This window comes from Hemiscyllium ocellatum, chromosome 3 (assembly GCF_020745735.1).
Source record: "Hemiscyllium ocellatum isolate sHemOce1 chromosome 3, sHemOce1.pat.X.cur, whole genome shotgun sequence".
Lineage (NCBI taxonomy): Eukaryota > Metazoa > Chordata > Chondrichthyes > Orectolobiformes > Hemiscylliidae > Hemiscyllium > Hemiscyllium ocellatum.
Genome location: NC_083403.1, coordinates 68,797,312 through 68,815,961, shown reverse-complemented (window position 1 = coordinate 68,815,961; position 18,650 = coordinate 68,797,312). Strand labels below are relative to the sequence as shown.

The following is an 18,650-nucleotide window of genomic DNA, read 5'->3' as shown; positions in this document are numbered from 1 at the left end:
AATATGTATTAGGAAGTTTTAAATGTTTGTTTTGACTTGAATGTTTAATTTTTTTCCTTAACCCTTTCTATGTTTCCCAGTCATTATTTGGCTTTCCATAATCAATTAAATCCGATTCATGTTCCCCACTTTTGGATCCTGTTGATACTGATTCATTGAAGAGCCTTAGTGTTGCTTCTGAATGCCAGAGGTTCCCCTCTGCAGGACATTGAGCTGGAAAAGAGACCAAGTTAGAAGAAATTTACACTGATAAACCTATTAAAAGTATTTGAGTGGGTACCATTGATCTAAACATAGAGTGTCATTCTTCTGTACTGGTCAATATGAAAACTGATGTAAATTTTTAAAACAAAATATGTGAAATATTAAACATTGAACATTTCTGTATTTTAGGTTCTGCTTTCCTTTTGTTTCATGTGATACTGTACAAGTCAGAACTTCAGTAACTTTCATAGATTTAAATAATCAGCAATGATTTTCTAGAATTAGTTGTTTCCTGAGATAAAGGGACAAGGAATTAAAAGCAACATGTCACAAAGAACAGAAAAGCTGCTCCTGATAAGAAAGAAAGCTAAGAACTTGGTGACTTCAGAAGTGTCAAAGTTCATATCATAAGCTTAACAAGATAGAAAATCCAACCGGAATTCAACTTGAGGATTCTTCAGCAGCAGGAATCTGGAGAACAGCACTGCACAAGTATCGAACCCTGGACATCCAAAGACCTATGCTGTTATTTGGAATTATAGCTATTACCCAATTAATGATGGAATTTAGCTAACTTGCTTACTTGAAGGGTCTTATTTTGGTTGCTACATGCAATAAAAAGTTTAATTAATTTGTTCCATATTTGAATGTCTGTAGGAATGCTTAAAAAGTAGCCGAATTAAAGGTAGATTGTGGTAATTTACATACAAGGTCATGGATAATTTCTTGAAATAAAATGTTTTAATAAGAAAATCTTGATTCCAAGGTCAGTGCAAAGTAAATACAACATTGCTGATTTCAGTTTCCTTTTGCTCTTTGTAATTCTGTTCAATATTAGTAAACCAGTAATGGGCAGAAACAATAACATTATTTTAATGTAATTTTTTAAAAATAAAACTAAAACAGTAATGTATGTTAAACTGTGCCACTAGTTATAAACCAGTTCTGCATGATGTAATGCCATTGATTTAAATTCTGGTTTGAATTCAAGATACCTATTGTTTGACTTCAATATTAGCAATTGTAATAGGCATTTCAGTTGAAATTATGAAAGAAAACTATTTGCCTGGCATCAAATTTGAAAAAATAAATAGGCAAAACATTATCCTATTATAAAAGTTATATCAAACTAATAATTTTGATTCTTCTTCATTTTCTGCTCAGCAGAATTGAATCAATGTTGATGCAACTCATAACTAATTCATGCAGTAACAAAAGGAAATCACCCGGAATATTTTTGAATTGTAGATCAACAAATAACAAATTCAAGGAAGATACTTCAAACCATGTTTACCTATTCTAGAAGTATATATAAGACTTAAAAAGCAACGAGAAGACTAAGAACCTGGTTCCAATGCAACATTGATTACATCACACAATCAGATTTTAAGTCAGACTGGTTATTGGTTTTCAGTCTGCATCATAGTCATAATAATCTTCATTGTCAGCTGGACCATTAACATTTGAGCTATCGTCTTCCTGTGCTGTCTTTGTAGCAATTTTGAGAAGTGCCTTTCCTTTTGTACCAAGTAGAGTATTATATCCACAGGTGTTTAGAATCTTGGTGGAAGATAGCCAAGTCTCACCTTGGTAATAGTCTGGAGTTGCACAGTAGCCACCTTTGATCTCCACTTGCCTTGCAGTCAATAAGACTCTGATTTTCATGAGGTCACATGTGCAGTTCCAGGGGTTACCATCCAGGTAAAGCTGTCTCAGTCGAGGTAAATATCCAAACACATCAGGGGTGAGAGATAACAACCTGTTATTACGCAGATTCAAAACTCGCAGTCGCTTCAAGTTTTCAACTGACTCTTTGAAAATGTCTGTAATGTTATTTCCTTTCAGATCTAGTCTCACAAGAGTATCAGGAAGCCTAAGGACAAAGCATAACAATTATAGTAATTTTGTCCCAGAATGAGATAAACATATACAATTATTAGTTGTAAACAGACATTATTACTGCACCAACACTAATGGGAGGATGTAATTTTAGCATAAATAGGCTGTCTCCATTACGCTGGAGATCCAAAAACACGTTGCCAACAATTAATTGGTGGCAAGGGAGGCTTCACAATCAACCAAAGGGAGGAAAATACATCTCATCTGCAACATTACCTACATGGTTTCAAACTTCGGCAGAGACATTCGTAAACAGATACAAGGATTTTGAGATAAATGTACAATAGGATACAGAGTCAGGGTAGTTTGGATTAATTGATAAATAGATACTTGTGTGGGGCAGTATAATTTTTTCAAAATTTAGCAAGGTCATTGCAAGGTCTCTAAGAAGGGTGTTTCTTCAGGGAGACTCCTGATGATCAGCTTTTGGTAGAGATCCTTTTTATGCAAGTTATTCCTGGATTCCTTTTCATTTTTGTATGAAGAAGCTTGAGAAAGTTTTCATTAAAAAATTTATGGAACTATCTTTACAAAAGAGGTTGATGAACACCACAATTTATAACCTCTGTCAAAAACAGTTCCCTGGAATACTGAAAGGGTGCTTGCATTGTAACCTCTTTGATCATTTTATAAGCTGAATTTAAGGAATGCTTCTTTATTTGTAGATGCTGCAGATTTCATAAAGCAAACTGAAAAATCTTGAGTGCTTTGAAAAAGAAAATTGAAGACATGCTATTGCAACACTCAAAGTATTAATCTCCACATAAAAGTTAATCCAATATGTGTTCTCATCCTCTAAAGAAAATTGAGGGACTAGAGGACAGCTTCAGGAATCATATCACCACCCTTGCTGGAATCATATAATCACCCATGTAAACAACTGTGTGTGTGTGTGTGTATGTGTATATACTCACACCAGATAGCCTGCAGCAATTCAGGAACATGGAACAGCACCGGCTTCTCAAGGACAATTAGGGTTGCCTACAACCCCTATATCCATGAAAGAATAATAAAAAATACACAAATTGGAGATAGAACGGGTAACTTATTCCATGAGGTTGCTAAGTCATCAGGCAATAGAAAGAAACGTCACATTTCATCAGCAAGTTTATACTCACCATTGTCAGAGGGTAAGTAATCCAGTCAGATCTCAGTTGAAACTAGTCAGATTTCACACATACAATTGAGCTAGTTGGTATAAAGAAGTTGACATAACTCGTGATAAAAGGTAAAGGAAAGGTAACGTGATTAAGAAGCTTAAATTTCTTTTCACTGTTCACAAACAGCAAACACATTTCAAGGAAGTTCATCAAGCTTATCTGCAACATTTCAATATTGAAATTTTTGAATATATCATGAAATTGTATAAAATTATTAATATCGCTTTAGAATTATGTCTGGAGGTGGTGCTGTGGTGCCATATTTTGCGATGAGCAAAATCCACCATGGATTATCAAATCATATTTAAAATAATTTTAAAAATACATGGAAGCCTCATTTACTGTTAGACAGTTCTGTAGCAACATTAATTCCATTCAAAATTTTCCACCTTTTAGGAGATTTGTAAATGAATACAATAAAGAGAAGAACACAATGTGTTTTTGATAATTAATACATGGTGTATCATTTTTTTTCCTGTTCAGTGTTCCTTTTTGCCTCACACATTTTTCAGAACACATCCACTGGTGCGTTTCTGCAGACCTTCAGCAATAGATACCCCCTTATTGGCCAGGAATCTGACCTGTTCATTTTACCAGCCTGCCCTCCTCACTCCTCCCTAGTGACAAATCAAAACTCTCTGATTCATCTTTTGTTGTAAGCTTTTCCAAGGTCCCAAACAACCCCATTGTGTGAATTTATGTCTGTGTCAAGATAACTTCTCACAATTCAATACCTTAAAAAGTGTTTTCAGCTCTCCTCCTTCAACATTGCTATAATTTTCTAAAATGGCATGTTTGTGAGATGATAAACACCTGTGATTTTCTGTAAGTACATTTCTTTGCACAATTTATGAAATAACATCAGTGACTACCTAACTCTCAGCATCTCTTATCCCCTCCCCTCCTCTATCCCAAAATTATGAATTGAACTAATTGTACTGAGAATTGATTTGTAGCCCAAAGAAAACCTGTTTCTTTTCAGTTCCTTGTGAATGCAATGCATTAGAGGAGTTCTCTGCCCTCTTGAGCACTATTTTGTCTGAGTCTTATATTGTGTGGAAGAAGCAAGATTGAAGAACTTCAGTTGACTTATATTTATGTTTCTCTTTCATTGTTCTCCATCAAACCCACACCTCCTTATTTTCTAATAGAATCATAGAGGTTTTTAAATAGCATGGAATTACGCTCTTCAGCCTATTGTATCTGTGCCAGTCATTTAACATCTATCTATTCTAAACCAATTTTCTAGCACTTGATATATAGTCTTGTATGCCAATGGCATATCAAGTGGTCATTTAAATACTTCTTAAATGTCTTGACTGTTTCGGTCCCTACCACACTTATAGGCAGTGAGATCCAGACACCCACAATTCTTTGGGTGAAATTCTTTTCCTCAAGTCCTTCTAAATCACTTGCTCCTTACCGTTGTCCCCCAGGTTTTGTCCCCTCTACTAAGGGGAATAATTTTTCCCTACCTACCCTATCTATGTCCCTCAGAATTTTGTACACCTTCATCAGATACTCCTTGGCACAACCCCAGCCTATTTAATCTCTTTTCATAGCTGATACACTCCAGCCCAGATAAAATCCTGGTGAATCTCTTCTGAACCCTGTCTAGTACAATACCATTCTTCCTATACTATGGCACCCAAAGCTGTACAAAATACTATAATATTAGCTTAACTAATATTATACATAACTCCATCATAGCTCCTTTGCTTTTACATTCAATGCCTTGACCAATAAAGGCAAGTATCCTACATACCTTCTTAACCAGCTGATCTACCTGCCCTGCTGCTTTCAAGAACCCATGGACAGGTATATCAAGGACCCTCTGATTCTTTGTATTTCATAATATTCTACCATTTAAAATATATTACTTGATGGTAGACCTCCCAGGATGCATTACCTAACACTTCTCAGGATTATATTCCCTTTACCACTGTTCAGTTCATCTGATGAGCCCATTTGACAAACTATGCTGTGATCTGAGGTATTCTTCCTCATTATTTCCAACACCAATTTTTGTGTCATCTGCAAACTTACTGATTATATCTCCCACATTCATGTCTAGATAATTAAATTTACATAACAAATAGCAAAGGAACAGGTATCAAAACCTACGGTATGTCATTCCAGTCACAAAAACACTCTTCAAATATCACCTGCTTCCTGTCTCTTGCCAATTTTGGATCCAATTTGCCAAATTCGTTTGGTTCCCAGGTTTCTTAGTCTCTTAACCAGTCTGCAGTGAAAGATCTTGTAAACTGCATCAATAGCATGACTTTCATCTACACAATTAGCCTCCTTCTTGAATAATTGAATCAAATTTGCTAGATATGATTGTCCTCTTACAGGGGTGGGGACATCCACTCCTTGAGACAATTTGGTGCAATTATAAACCCTCGTTTGAAATTATAATTGGTCGTAAAACTGAGAAAAATTCTTAATTCCAAGGTGATTTTCTGCTTGATAATGCATTGGTAAAAATACTTAATATTGAGAAACATTCCTCTCCACCCTTTCAGAACATTAATATTGTCCTTCTCCTATCCTAATACTACAAACATACCCTTTTGGGAAGGATGACAATTGGTTTTGCTCCAGTGCAAGGTCTGAAAGTTGCAAACACTGCTGCCATGCATCAATGCCAATAAATGTAATGTTGTTATATTCCAGAAACAAATGTTTCAGTTCACACAATCTGGAGAATTCTTGCAGTGAAATTTTTTGTATGAAGTTGTGACTGCAATCCAACATTCGCAGTTGTGCTGGCAGTCTAGAAGGAACTGCTTTTAGTTGATTTTTAGACAGATCCACTATGGATAAGTTGGTCAAAGCCAGTGCATCATTCACTGTTGAAAGTTGATTTTCAGACAGGGAGAGTTCAAAGAGATAACTGAGATAGTTTAAGTCTTGTAGCTGCAATTCATTGATCAAATTTTTGTCCATCTTTAAGGACCGCAATAAAGGTGGCATTTTTTGTGGGATTTTGCAAAACATATTTCCTGACAAACTAAGAAAGCGCAGGGATGGTAAAAAACTGAAAAAATTTGAAGGTAGGGAAGACAGCCTGTTATTTTGCATGCTTAAACGTTTCAGATAAGGAAGTTTTAATGGTCCTGACAGTAGCTCAAGACTATTACTATCCAAAATGAGACTCTCCAGTTTAAGAGCAGATGACAAAACACGAGAATGTATTTTGGAGATCTTATTATTTTGCAGGTCAAGGATTTTCAGTTTTGCCAAACCTTCAAAGTCAGTCTCACATAATGCCTGAATCCGATTATTACCCAGTTTCAACACTTCCACATTGGAGGGAAGCTTACTAGGAACACTCCTTAACTTATTCTTCCACAGTTCTAAGGTCCTCAGATTTGTCAGGGTTGAAAATGTGTGTGCCTCCGTTGCTTCCATTCCACATGAAGATAGTGCAAGCTCTTCAATGCCATAAAGTCCACCAAAATCTGATGCCTGCAAAAAATGAATACAAGATAGACACTATTTGGAGATGCCGTTGTTGGACTGGGGTGTACAAAGTTAAAAATCACACAACACCAGGTTATAGTCCAACAGGTTTAATTGGAAGCACACTAGCTTTCGGAGCGAAGCATCTTCATCAGTGATATTGGAGGGCTCCTCACCAACAGCACCTCACCAAGACCTTCCCCACACCTCCATTACCTTTAACCAACCGCCAAACCTCAAACAGATCGTTGTTTGTAGCAAGCTGCCCGGCTCTCAGGACAACTCCATACAACCCTGCCACGGTAGATGCTGCAAGACGTGTCAGAGTGTGGACATAGATACCACCATTATGTGTGGGGACACCTCCCACCTTGTACATGGCAGGTACTCATGTGACTCAGCCAATGTTGTCTATCTTATATGTTGCAGGCAAGGATGCCTGGAGGCATGGTACACTGGGGTAACTGAGCAAAGGCTACGACAACGGATGAATGGGCACCGCACAACAATCAACAGACAGGAGGATTCCCTCCCAGTTGGGGAACACTTCAATGGTCCAGGACATTCAGCCTCGGACCTTCGGGTGACCATCCTCCAAGGTGGACTTCGGGACAGGCAGCAGAGAAAAGTGGCCGAGCAGAGGCTGATAGCTAAGTTCAGTACCCATAGGGAGGGCCTCAACCGGGACCTTGGGTTCATGTCACATTACAGGTGACCACCATTGCACTACACACACACACAGATACTCCTACACACACACACACACACTCTCTCACACACACACGCACTCCTATACACACACACGCACTCCTATACACACATACACACAGACACACATACACACAGATGCGTACACAGACACCCACATACACCCTTACGGACACACACACTCCCACACTCATACCTGCACCCCCTCACAGACTTAAGACACTCTGCACTCACTACACATACACACACACTTTCTCACACTCACAACCCCCAACCCAGACAGACACACACACACACACAGACAGACAAAGACCCACATGCACACATATATTTTGTGGGGTGAATTTGTACTTTCAGGATTACATTGTACTTTGCTCAAAAACTGCATGCATTCATGTAGAACTCTGAGCTCAAAAACTACATGAATTTATGTAAGACTCCGTTATCTCACTTTTTAAATTAGAATCAATCTAAACATCATGGCATAGACAGAGAACACAGGGGGCCAACACCTTCAACATATTGTCTAGCTATCACCATTGTTAACAGCTAACCCAAGAATGCAACTTTTTTTAAAAAAAGGTTTTGTGATTTACACATGAAAGAAGTGAAACTATCACTATTCGAACAGATGAAAGGCTAAACAGACAACCAATTTTTCAATGTGTAATTTCAGCTACATCACACTGTAAATTTTTGCTATAAATTCTGTGTGTTAGGATTGAGCCCTCCACCATCATCTGATGAAGGAGCGTCGCTCCGAAAGTTAGTGTGCTTCCAATTAAACCTGATGAACTATAACCTGGTGTTGTGTGAAAATAGACACTGACGTGTAATTTTAGTCAGCAGTGATTACCTTGCACCAAGAGTTAATCTTGGTTTATTCCAATCACATTAATATAACATTAGGTTAAAGAAAAGTACAAATGAAGAAAAACTAAAATAAACCCAATACCCCCAGCCCTTTTTCCAGAAATCACAGCAGTTTCATGGAAGCAGGGTTGAGTGAGCAAGAGGTAGATGTTATGGACAAAATGACTGAAAGGTGTAAAAGGATATAGGAATAAAACTAGAGAAAGTGAACAAACAAGAAATTTGGAATAAAAGATAACTTTCCACTTAAATATGCTGTGCTTTTAAGTTTATTTGACTTGCATAATATATTATGCCTACTCCAAGCATTTCATCTTGCAAGTTTTTTTCCTGAATTCATTTAACTGTATAGTCACTTGATATTTTTGGCAGGTCAATCACTGCATTAGCTGAATTTTGGGAGTTCTCCGGAAAAGACAGACATGCATTATCTGAAAGTACAGTACTTGAGAAAGGACAATTTCTATTGGTTAACAAGAAAATACTCCAAAAGACAAAATGAATGCGGTGACATTGGAACACTGAACTTAATCTGGGTCCTAAGTTGCAGATTTTACAACCTTTTTTTGGCATACCCTTGACCTCATGAATCAGTGTTTTGCTTGTCCATAGCTATTTCACAATGCATTTAAAATGTCACCAGTCATTTGACCATTAACCCATTCTCATTGACTTCCACTGTGATATCACTATACCCTTTACCAGGCAGTCTTTTGATGTGCATAATTCAGCAGTTTTGTTTACAAATCTCAGCACATCTTTCTCCCATCCTACTTCTGGTGTAGGTTTGTGCTCATGTGCAACCACTGAACTTCATTCTCACCATTAGCTTACTTTTTTATAATGTCTGAACATAGAAAAACCTAGAATATATTCGGTCGTAACTTGCAAAACAGAATTGAATATATACTGGAGGAGAAAATTGTCAAAAAGACCAAGCGAGTGAGTTTAGTTTGATAACTCTTTTCAACAAAAGGCAGCAAAGAAACATTATGCTGCAAGATATCCTTCTGTGCTGAAAGTTCCATGATTTTATCAGTTTTATCTGTATACATGTTGGGAAGGCAATAGATGTACATCAAGCATTTGTCATTGCAATAAGTCAAGTGCATAGTATAGAAAAATGTAATTGCATAAATAAGAAATTATGAGACAGATTATATGATGACAAAATGATTATAATAAATGGATCCTGCTTGGTTTAAAGAGACTTGTAAGTGATAGCTTCAGCTTTTCTCTCTGAGTATATAGATGATTTAAATTTAAATTTAATAATGAATGTGGTGTTATAGGAAAGATATTATTAAACTGGAGAAGGTTCAGAAAAGATTTACCAGGATGTTGCCAGGAATGGAGTGTTTGAGATATAAAAATAGTCTGGAAAGGCAGAGAATTTTTTCACTAGAGTGTAGAAGGTTCAGTGGTGACCTTACTGAGGTTTATAATATAATGAGAGGCATTGATAAGGTGAATAACAAGGGTCTTTGTCATGGGGTGGGGGAGTGCAAAATAAGGGGCATATGTTTAAGGTGAGAGGAGAAAGATTTGAAAAGTACGTGAGGGACAACATTTTACACAGAGAGTGGTTGGTGTATGAATGATTTGGAGATGCCAGTGTTGGACTGGGGTGTACAAAGTTAAAAATCACACAACTCCAGGTTATAGTCCAACAGGTTTAATTGGAAGCACACTAGCTTTCGGAGCGATGCTTTGAAAGAGTCTGACAATCACCTGATGAAGGAGAGTGCTTCCAATTAAACCTGTTGAACTATAACCTGTGTTGTGTGATTTTTAACGGTGTATGAATGAACATCCAGAGGAAGTGGTGGTAGCAAGTACAGTTACAACATCTAAAAGGCATTTGAATAAGTACATAAAGAAGAAATGTTTGGAGGGATGTGGGCCAAGCACCGGCAGGAGGGACTAATTTAGTTTGGGAACACTGCTGGCATGGATTGGTTGAACGGAAAGGGAATTGTGTGTGTATGGATTGAGCAGCCAGAGAAAGCGGTGGAAGCAGGTACAATTGCAACATTTAAAAAACATTTGGATGCATATATTAATAGGAAGGGTTTGGAGGGATATGGGCCAAATGCTGACAAATGGGATGAGGTCAGATTCGGATGTCTGGTTGGCATAGGTGAGTTGAACCAAAGGACTTGGTTCTGCACTGTATGACTCTATTACTCTATCTGGTAGAGGTAAATAGATTTTTGTTAATCAAGGAGATAAATAGTTAATCAGAAGTAAGAGGGAATGTATACGTGAGGTTATAATCAGATCAGCCATGAACTTATTGAATGGTGGAGCAGACAGGAGGGCCTGACTATTGCTCCTAATTTGAATGTTTTATGTACTAAGGAGACTTAATTGATCTGTTTAAAAAATAGGAAAGGCTTTGTAAGAATTACTAGAAAAATAGACTTTCATTAGCTAGACAACAATAAGAGGCTATCACTTTAAAATTGCAATGAAGAGTGAGCAGGGAGGTTATGAATTGTTGAGGTGTAAAGTGCTAAAGGGAATAGTTGAGGCAAAATCGGTAGTTCTTTTTCAGAGAATGTGGATAACTTTGTAAAGGGTAGAAGTTAATTGGAAAGAGACAGAGAGCAAACAGCATGACAATTACTAGATCCTTCCAAAAGCCAGAATATACATCAAGACCCTAATAGTCATCTTCCTTGGATATATTCAAATATAAATTTGATTTCCCTGTATTTAATCATCTTCAAAAAGCATGCTAGAAGTGAATAAGAATATTCAGATTAGCACTTTAATCTGTCACTGATCAAGTGCTTTTGCATGAGGATAATGAGAGAAATTATCAATGTGTCTGCACTAAATACCACCATTGTAAAAGTTTTTGTATAAAGTGAGAACATAATCCTGGCTCAAAAAATATTTGCTTCTTGCGTAAAAATCGAAAATCTAGGAGCAAAAAAAATCTAACTCAATTTTATAAACTCCCACCCATCTGCTCTGCATTTACAGGCAGATTCTGATGCCTAAAAGCAGCACTTTTTTTGTGATTTTATTGCTCTAGGGAAAGTCATTTAATGCGATTTTTTTTTACATCTTACACATTTGTTTCAAAACGTCATCTCATTTACTGCATTCAGACTTTCTACAATACTCACAAAAACATTACCAGTCTTAATTCATCCTGCAAATTGAATTTAGCAAGTCCGAAGCTTTAAAGAACATTTACCTCAAGAATTGGAAATTGTAATTCATTCCAACGCACCGAAACACAAACCCGCTCACAATTTAATGTTAAAACTACAATTGAATGTAGGAAACGAAATAAATCAATGCAAATGGATGACACTAAACTCACATCGATATCATGATTATGAACAAAACCAAAATCCTGCTTTTCAAAACCTGTGCAAAATGATGCTGACAAACTCAGTGAGGGTCTTTCTCTCACCCGCAGCTGCTTGATGTTGTTGTGCCCGAGGTGCAGTTTCCTGGTATCGGATGGGATGGCTTTGGGCACTGTTGTAACTCTGTAGCATTGCACCGATTTGGAGGGGTCGCAGACACATCTCGTGGGGCAGTCGCTCTGGCAGAACATCAGAAAAGGCAAAATTGAAAGCAAATAAATTAATAACATTTTTTTCATGCATTCAAGAGCTCCCAATATTATCTATTGGTGACTCAGTCTACCAAGCAGAGAAATCGAGATTAATGCGGAAGGAGTTCTGCTTTCCCTCGAAAGAATCTGTTTCAACTTCGAGAGAGAAAAAAGTGTCTTTGTATCTCCCCCCTTTTTAAACATCAGACGCTCATAGAATGAGCATGTCTGCTTGATAGAAAACATCGATCAAAAGAATACCTGAAAACTATGTTATCTGGCTTAAAAAGTAAGCAAACGTTTTGTTACAAACGGAAAAGCCAATACCAGAGAATGGTATATTGCCCTGATATTTGCAAAGAAGCGTAGTGCTAACAGAAACGTTGTGGCCATATTACTCAATTGGCTATTGTGTGGGATGTCCATCTGCAAACAGGAACATTCCGTTTGGTTTTCTTTTTCGATTCTGACCTGTTTCTGCTGTAACGTTGAGATAACACCACTTTGTATAGTTACAATCATATTACATTCCAGCACCTCGCTGTGCTTTCTAACCTGCAGAGGTAAACAAAAGCCCAATAACATTTGTTGCCACAGGTGGCTGGGGTCTACAGGTGAGCTGCAAAGTTTTAAGATTAGAGGGAATGAATTTGTGTCCCTTACAATTTAAAGGGAAAAGTACACCTCGTCATTAACCCTCGTTGCATTTAAAAGTGTCGAAGAAGAATCCGGAATTCTAGCCAGCTGAACTGCAAGGCGCAGTTTTAGCATCTCTAGCTGGGAATGAGAGGAAAGATTCTGGATACTGAATATTTGTGATCGTTGCAATTTCATGTGTTAGATATCACGGTCAATTACTGACTCATTACATTCTCATCAATTCTAAATTCTATTATCATCATACCCGTGAACCCAACGGATAATTCGGAATCTATACAATAATTACAATTACATCAGTATGAAATATTTTTTAAATTCTACATATTGAGCCTAATTTCACTGAAATCAAACCAAGTTAGTGGACAAAGTTAAAAATCACACGACACCAAGTTATAGTCCAACAGGTTTAATTGGAAGCACACTAACTTTCGGAGCGACGCTCCTTCATCAGGTGATTGTGGAGGAATCGATCGTAACACAGAATTTATAGCAAAAATTTGCAGTGTGATGTAACTGAAATTATACATTGAAAAATTGATTGTCCGTTAAGCCTTTCAACTGTTAGAATACAGTGATAGTTTCACTTCTTTCATGTGTAAATCACAAACCCCTTCTTTTTAAAGTTGCAGTCTCCGGTGAGCTGCTAAACAATGGTGATAGCTAGACAATATGTTGAAGGTGTTAGCCCCCTATGTTGTCTGTCTATGACCTGATGTTTAGATTGATTCTAATCTAATAAGTGAGATAACAGTGTTTTACATAAATTCCTGCAGTTTTTTAGCTCAGAGTTCTACATTGAATGTATGCAATTTTTGAGCAAAGTGCAATGTAACTGTGCAATACAAATTCACCCCACAAAATATATGTGTGCATGTGGGTCTTTGTCTGTCTGTCTGGAGTGGGGGTTATGAGTGTGAGAAAGTGTGTGTGTGTGTGTGTGTAGTGGGTGCAGAGTGTCTTAAGTCTGCGAGGGATGCATGTGTGAGCGTGGGAGTGTGTGTGTCTATAAGGGTGTGTGTGGGTGTCTGTGTGCGCGTCTGTGTGTACCTGTGTCCATGTGTATGTGAGAGTGTGTGTGTGTAGGAATATCTCTGTGTGTGAATAGTGCAATGGTGATCACCTGTAATGTGACATGAACCCAAGGTCCTGGTTGAGGCCCTCCGTATGGGTACCGAACTTAACTATCAGCCTCTGCTCATCCATGTTCCTCTGCTGCCTGTCCCGAAGTCCACCGGCATCTCCAAATCAAGTTAGTGGAAATATCAAGCATGGTGCTGACTCTAAATTCACACATGCAAATTGAAACTACTTACAGTGTTTACAGTGTCCAAGTACTATCTGTTAGCAGTCTGTCCTAGAAATGTGAATTGAGGAGGATGAGAAAAATGCTTACCTTCATTTAGAAGATCAGCAGTTAGCCTTGCACATATATCTCATCCAAATATTTTAATTTTTTTTCATCTGATGTGGGCATGATGAGTAAGGCCAGTATTTGATGCCCAACCTTAAACACCCTTGAAGTGAATAGGGTTCTCAGCCTTTTCTTGTCCATGAAATTTCAGAGGCCAGTTAAGAATCAACCACGTTGCTGTTGATCTGGGGCCAGACCAGGGGGAGTCAGCAAATTTCCTTCCTGGATGACATGAGTGAACAAGACAGGTTTTGCAGTAATTAATGCTAGTTTCATGGTCACCATTACTGCAAGTAGCTTTCAATTTAAGATTTTATTAATTGAATTTAATTCCACCAGGTGCTGTGGTTAGATTGAACCTATGTCCCAGAGCAGAAAGTTTCACTACTTGGAGACTTGGCCAATTACATTAGCACTAAATGATTTACCTAGTTTCATCAAAATAATTTTTAAAAAAGGTTCTGATTTTCACACACACACACACCAATATTCACATATACCAGCAAGCTACAGTTTGGGAGAATTCCTTAAGCTGTCTTATAAGTAAAAGGTATATGAATATTTGTTTTCAGGCTCATCTCAATTGCCCTTCTGAATTTAACACTGAAATGATTAAAATATGCTGATGGACAATAGATATTTGTTATGGATTACTTCTGTATATTCTGTTTGTGGTGGGTGGACAGTCACTCAGCAGACAGAGACTAAACTTGCAGATGGATGAAGAGAATAAAAGAGCCAATGGCCCACTCAGGATTCAACCTCTTCAGCATCTCTTCCGCATCTGTTCTGTGGCCTGAAATAAAGCAAGTTCTTAATCACAAAAAAAGATTTAAATGACTTATCATATAAACTTCTCTCTCCAACTGACTGGTCCACCAAATTTTGGATCATGGCTATTGGATTCAAGGCTTATGGCTTACATGGTTAGATTATGCTGGACAAATTACAAATTCCTTTCTTAGCTAGAGTACATTGTTTGAGATACAAATAGAAAATGCTAGAGAAACTTAACAGGTCTGGTAACATCTGTGGTAACAGAAATAGATTTACTCCTTTTTGAAATAGAGTCATGTAGGACTCAAAACATAACTCTGTTTCTCTGTTTTAACTCATTAAGATTCTGTACTAAAACTTAAGTAGATTTCAGTCAGTAAATATACACAATAATTTTTGATGTTAAGTATATCTTTATGACATGATATACACTAAACCTACTTCTGCATATAAATTCTGTCAACTATATTTACAGATATCCCTTAAATTTGCTGTCCCATGTGGCTTGATGAGTGTTGTGCTGGAAAAGCACAGCCGGTCAGGCAGCATCTGAGGAGCAGCAGAATTGATGTTTTGAGCATAAGCTCTTCATCGGGAATGAGGGGGTGACCCGATGGGGCTGAGACATAAATGGAAAGGAGGTAGGGCTGGGGGGAATGTAGCTGAGAATGTGATAGGTAGATAGAGGTGGGGGTGAGGGTGATAGGTTGGAGAGGAGGTTGGAGTGTATAGGTGGGAAGGAAGTTGGAAGGTAGGACAAGCCAAGAGGGCGGTGCTGAGCGCTGACCTCTCCACCGCTAAACTAGCAGACATGGAGGCCATAGTGGTAGTTTGGTGCACTGAACTATTCACCGCTTGACATTGACAGCGGTGGAAGGGGGACCTGTCCACCCCCTTCACCCACTCTAACCTCTCACCCTCACAACATGCAGCCCTCCACTCAATTCGTTTCAACTCCAATCTCACCATTAAATCAGCAGACAAAGTGGGGGGACACTGGTGGTAGTTTGGCACACCAACCTCTACACGCTAACTTCCAACTTGGCACCATTCTCTTGACTTTTCATCTTCCTTTTTCAGCACCATACTCTTTGATTCTGATCTCCACCATCCCTTTCTCCCTGTCCCATATGGCTGTCTACTCCCAGGTCTTGGAGAAGACCTATATATTCACTATTTTGTTTCCTTCATTGTCTACATTTCCCTACTTCTTTCAAACACTACTTTCTTCAGTGGAAAACATCTCCTTCAAGTTGCTTACAACTTTGTTTCAAACAGTTGATTTTCTGGCCTTTGCATTTTTCATTCAGTACATTCATGGTCCAGATATTGAGTTGCAATGTGATGGCATTCATTACTCACATCAAGCCAACTTCTTCTTAAAATCTAGCATTTTGCAGGATTTGCATTTTTCCCAAGATAAAGTTTGAATCTGAAGTCAAATCAAGAGGATCTTGAGGTATCCAGCAGTAGTGACACCATTAAGCTGGGTAAGGAGCCATATCGAAGTAATTTCACAGATCGCAAATCAGGAAGTAAAATGCACTGATTTTCTTCACTTTTTAATATCACAGAGTCAAATACATTGTTGTAACTGGGTGGTTAGGTTAGAAACAAAATTATATCTTAAATTTTATTTTTATAGATTTGTTTTTCAGAATTTGAGAAAATGCTATTTAGCAATAATTATGAACTCAGTGCTGTTTCAAGCAGTCACATCTGAGAAAACAAATTAACTTTATCAAGGGTTTTTATAGAAAGACAGCGTGAAAGAGCAGGTTTTATCAGTTCACTGTTTGCCAATTGATTACAGTCTGTGGGAACTTAAACAGTGCACCACACGGAGAAGAGTAGAATCCCTGACAGTGTTAACAGATGTGGACTTTAGTGGAGTTTCAAATTATAATGTAAGTGAACACTGAGTTTCATTATTATCACCACTACAATATCTGGGTTATTCCCTTTGCAATGAATCATCAACTGAACTGTTCCCTTTATCAAAGAAGCTTTTACCTCCACAACCATGAAGGGGATTTTTTGATATACACTGTAATAAATTCTAATCTATTTTTATAAGTGGGGACAAAGAGACTTAAAAATAGATTTCAATAGATACAAAGAAAGTTTTACATTTTTTGTGTTGTGGGTAGATAGATACAGGAATTCTCATCTGATTTTTAAATTGCAAAAATATACTTTATTCATAAAAAATGTTTATTGACATTCACAGATGCTAAAGAGATTCTGAAAAGAAGTTGTATATCAAGAAAAACAAATATTCAAATTTGACATTCCTGCAGTTGCAAAAACCAAAGGCATTTCTCATGCAGAACATGAGGCAAAGAGAGAGTCTTATAACTCAACAAACCCTCATTATATATCAGCAGAAAGACCTTAGACAGTGGCCTTTCCCCACTGCACCTTCATGACAGCTGCCCTTAGCTTTAACTACATATCCCTCAATATATAGTTTGGGGCTTTGGAATGTGCCAAATTGCAACACTTGGTTGAGCCCATCTCTTTACGTTGGAATACCAACATGTTCAGGCAGACCAAAGAGCATCTTTTACTGAGTTGATGGTCCTCCAGGTGCAGCCAATGTTTGTTTCAGCGAATGTCCCAGGGACCAGCCTAGAGAGCACAAGGTCCTCCGTCATGGAGTTGCTTGGGACAAACCTCAACAAGTACCACTGCATCTCTTTCCTGATCTTCTTTGCAAAGTGACATTCCAGAAGGAGATGTGTGACAGCCTCTTCCCTCCAGATGGCTCGGGGACTGCAATAGGGCAGACTTGGGGAATAGGCCAGACCTGTCCCACACACAGCAACACCAATGACCATGTTTTTACCTGCAATGGAGAGGGAGTGATGCTCCCATAATCCTAATTATGCCTCACCTTGGCTCCTCCCAAGATTTTGCAAATGCCCTCTACCCTCCAAAGTACCTTCAGATAATTTGTCTTGATGGTGAAAGGGATAACGGATTGGTCAGCCCAGTTGCAAAGAACATGACATCACTCTTGCCTTGATTCACCTTGGCTCCCAAGGCCAGTTTGAACTTGTCACATGCAGAGTCTGCGCACTGACAGTGGATCCAAGCAGAAAATTGTGATGTCAACTATGCACAGGCAAACTTTGATCTGCAGAATACTTACCCCTCCCAGGCTTGTATCATTCCTGACGGACTCAGGAAGGTACAGAAACAAGGCAGCAGAGACTGGGCAGCCTTGCCAGACCCCGTATCTGTTTGAGAAGTTTTCTGATTCCTACCCTTTGGTTGAGTCTGCACTAATGATGTTAGTGTAGAGCAGTCTGATTCAATTGAGGAGTTCCTGCCCAAAGCCCATTTTGGAGACCATATACCACATGTATGCGTGTGATATCCTGTCAAAGGCCTTCGCCTAGTCCAGGTTAATGAGGCAGGCATCCAGCCCCTTTCCTACGTGTATGCCATTGTATCCCTGAGGAACACAAGGCTGTCAAATGAATCGCCAATCCCACAGCAGACCTGACCCACTTGACCTTAGACAGAGTTTTGTAACCTGCATGCAATAGTAAGAATAGTCGGTAATTTCTAATTTCCTCCTCCTCCTCCTTAAGCTTGCAGATGAGTGCATTGATACCTTTCTCATGGATTTACACATGCCACCTGATTGAAGCATATGATCTTACACTTCCAGCAGTTCCTGGACAATCAAGTCCCACAAAGTATAACTTGGCTGGTAAGGTGTTGCTTCCTGGAGCTATCTTCATTTCAAAAGACTTGATGGCCTTGGCCAGCTCATTAAAAGACAACTGATGGTCCAGTCTCTCCCATGGACTGCCATCTAAGACCTCCATGATAGAGGACAGGATGCTGGGTGGCTACACTGTCTGTGGACTGCATGTCATACAATCTGACACAAAAGAATTTC

General features: G+C 38.4%; 1 protein-coding gene across 1 annotated transcript; it reads right to left on the bottom strand.

Moving 5' to 3' along the window:
• Nucleotides 1-1,584: 1,584 nt before the first annotated feature.
• LOC132835395 (nephrocan-like) lies at nucleotides 1,585-18,576 on the bottom strand. The gene is made up of 4 exons (XM_060854825.1): nucleotides 18,409-18,576; nucleotides 11,743-11,877; nucleotides 5,836-6,737; nucleotides 1,585-2,077 (listed from the first exon to the last, which is right to left on the bottom strand). The coding sequence occupies exons 1-4, from the start codon at nucleotides 18,574-18,576 to the stop codon at nucleotides 1,615-1,617; spliced, it is 1,668 nt and encodes a 555-aa protein (XP_060710808.1). The 3' UTR covers nucleotides 1,585-1,614.
• Between the last annotated feature and the right edge of the window lie 74 nt (nucleotides 18,577-18,650).

What these genes read in the sequence shown, in the direction of transcription:
- LOC132835395 (XM_060854825.1), bottom strand. Translation starts at nt 18,576, where the DNA reads ATGGAGGTCTTAGATGGCAGTCCATGGGAGAGACTGGACCATCAGTTG. An exon ending in GTCCAGGAACTGCTGGAAGT is followed by an intron (nt 11,878 to 18,408) that starts GTAAGATCATAT and finishes ATGTTCTGCCAG; the next exon opens with AGCGACTGCCCCACGAGATG. An exon ending in ACAACATCAAGCAGCTGCGG is followed by an intron (nt 6,738 to 11,742) that starts GTGAGAGAAAGA and finishes CATTTTTTGCAG; the next exon opens with GCATCAGATTTTGGTGGACT.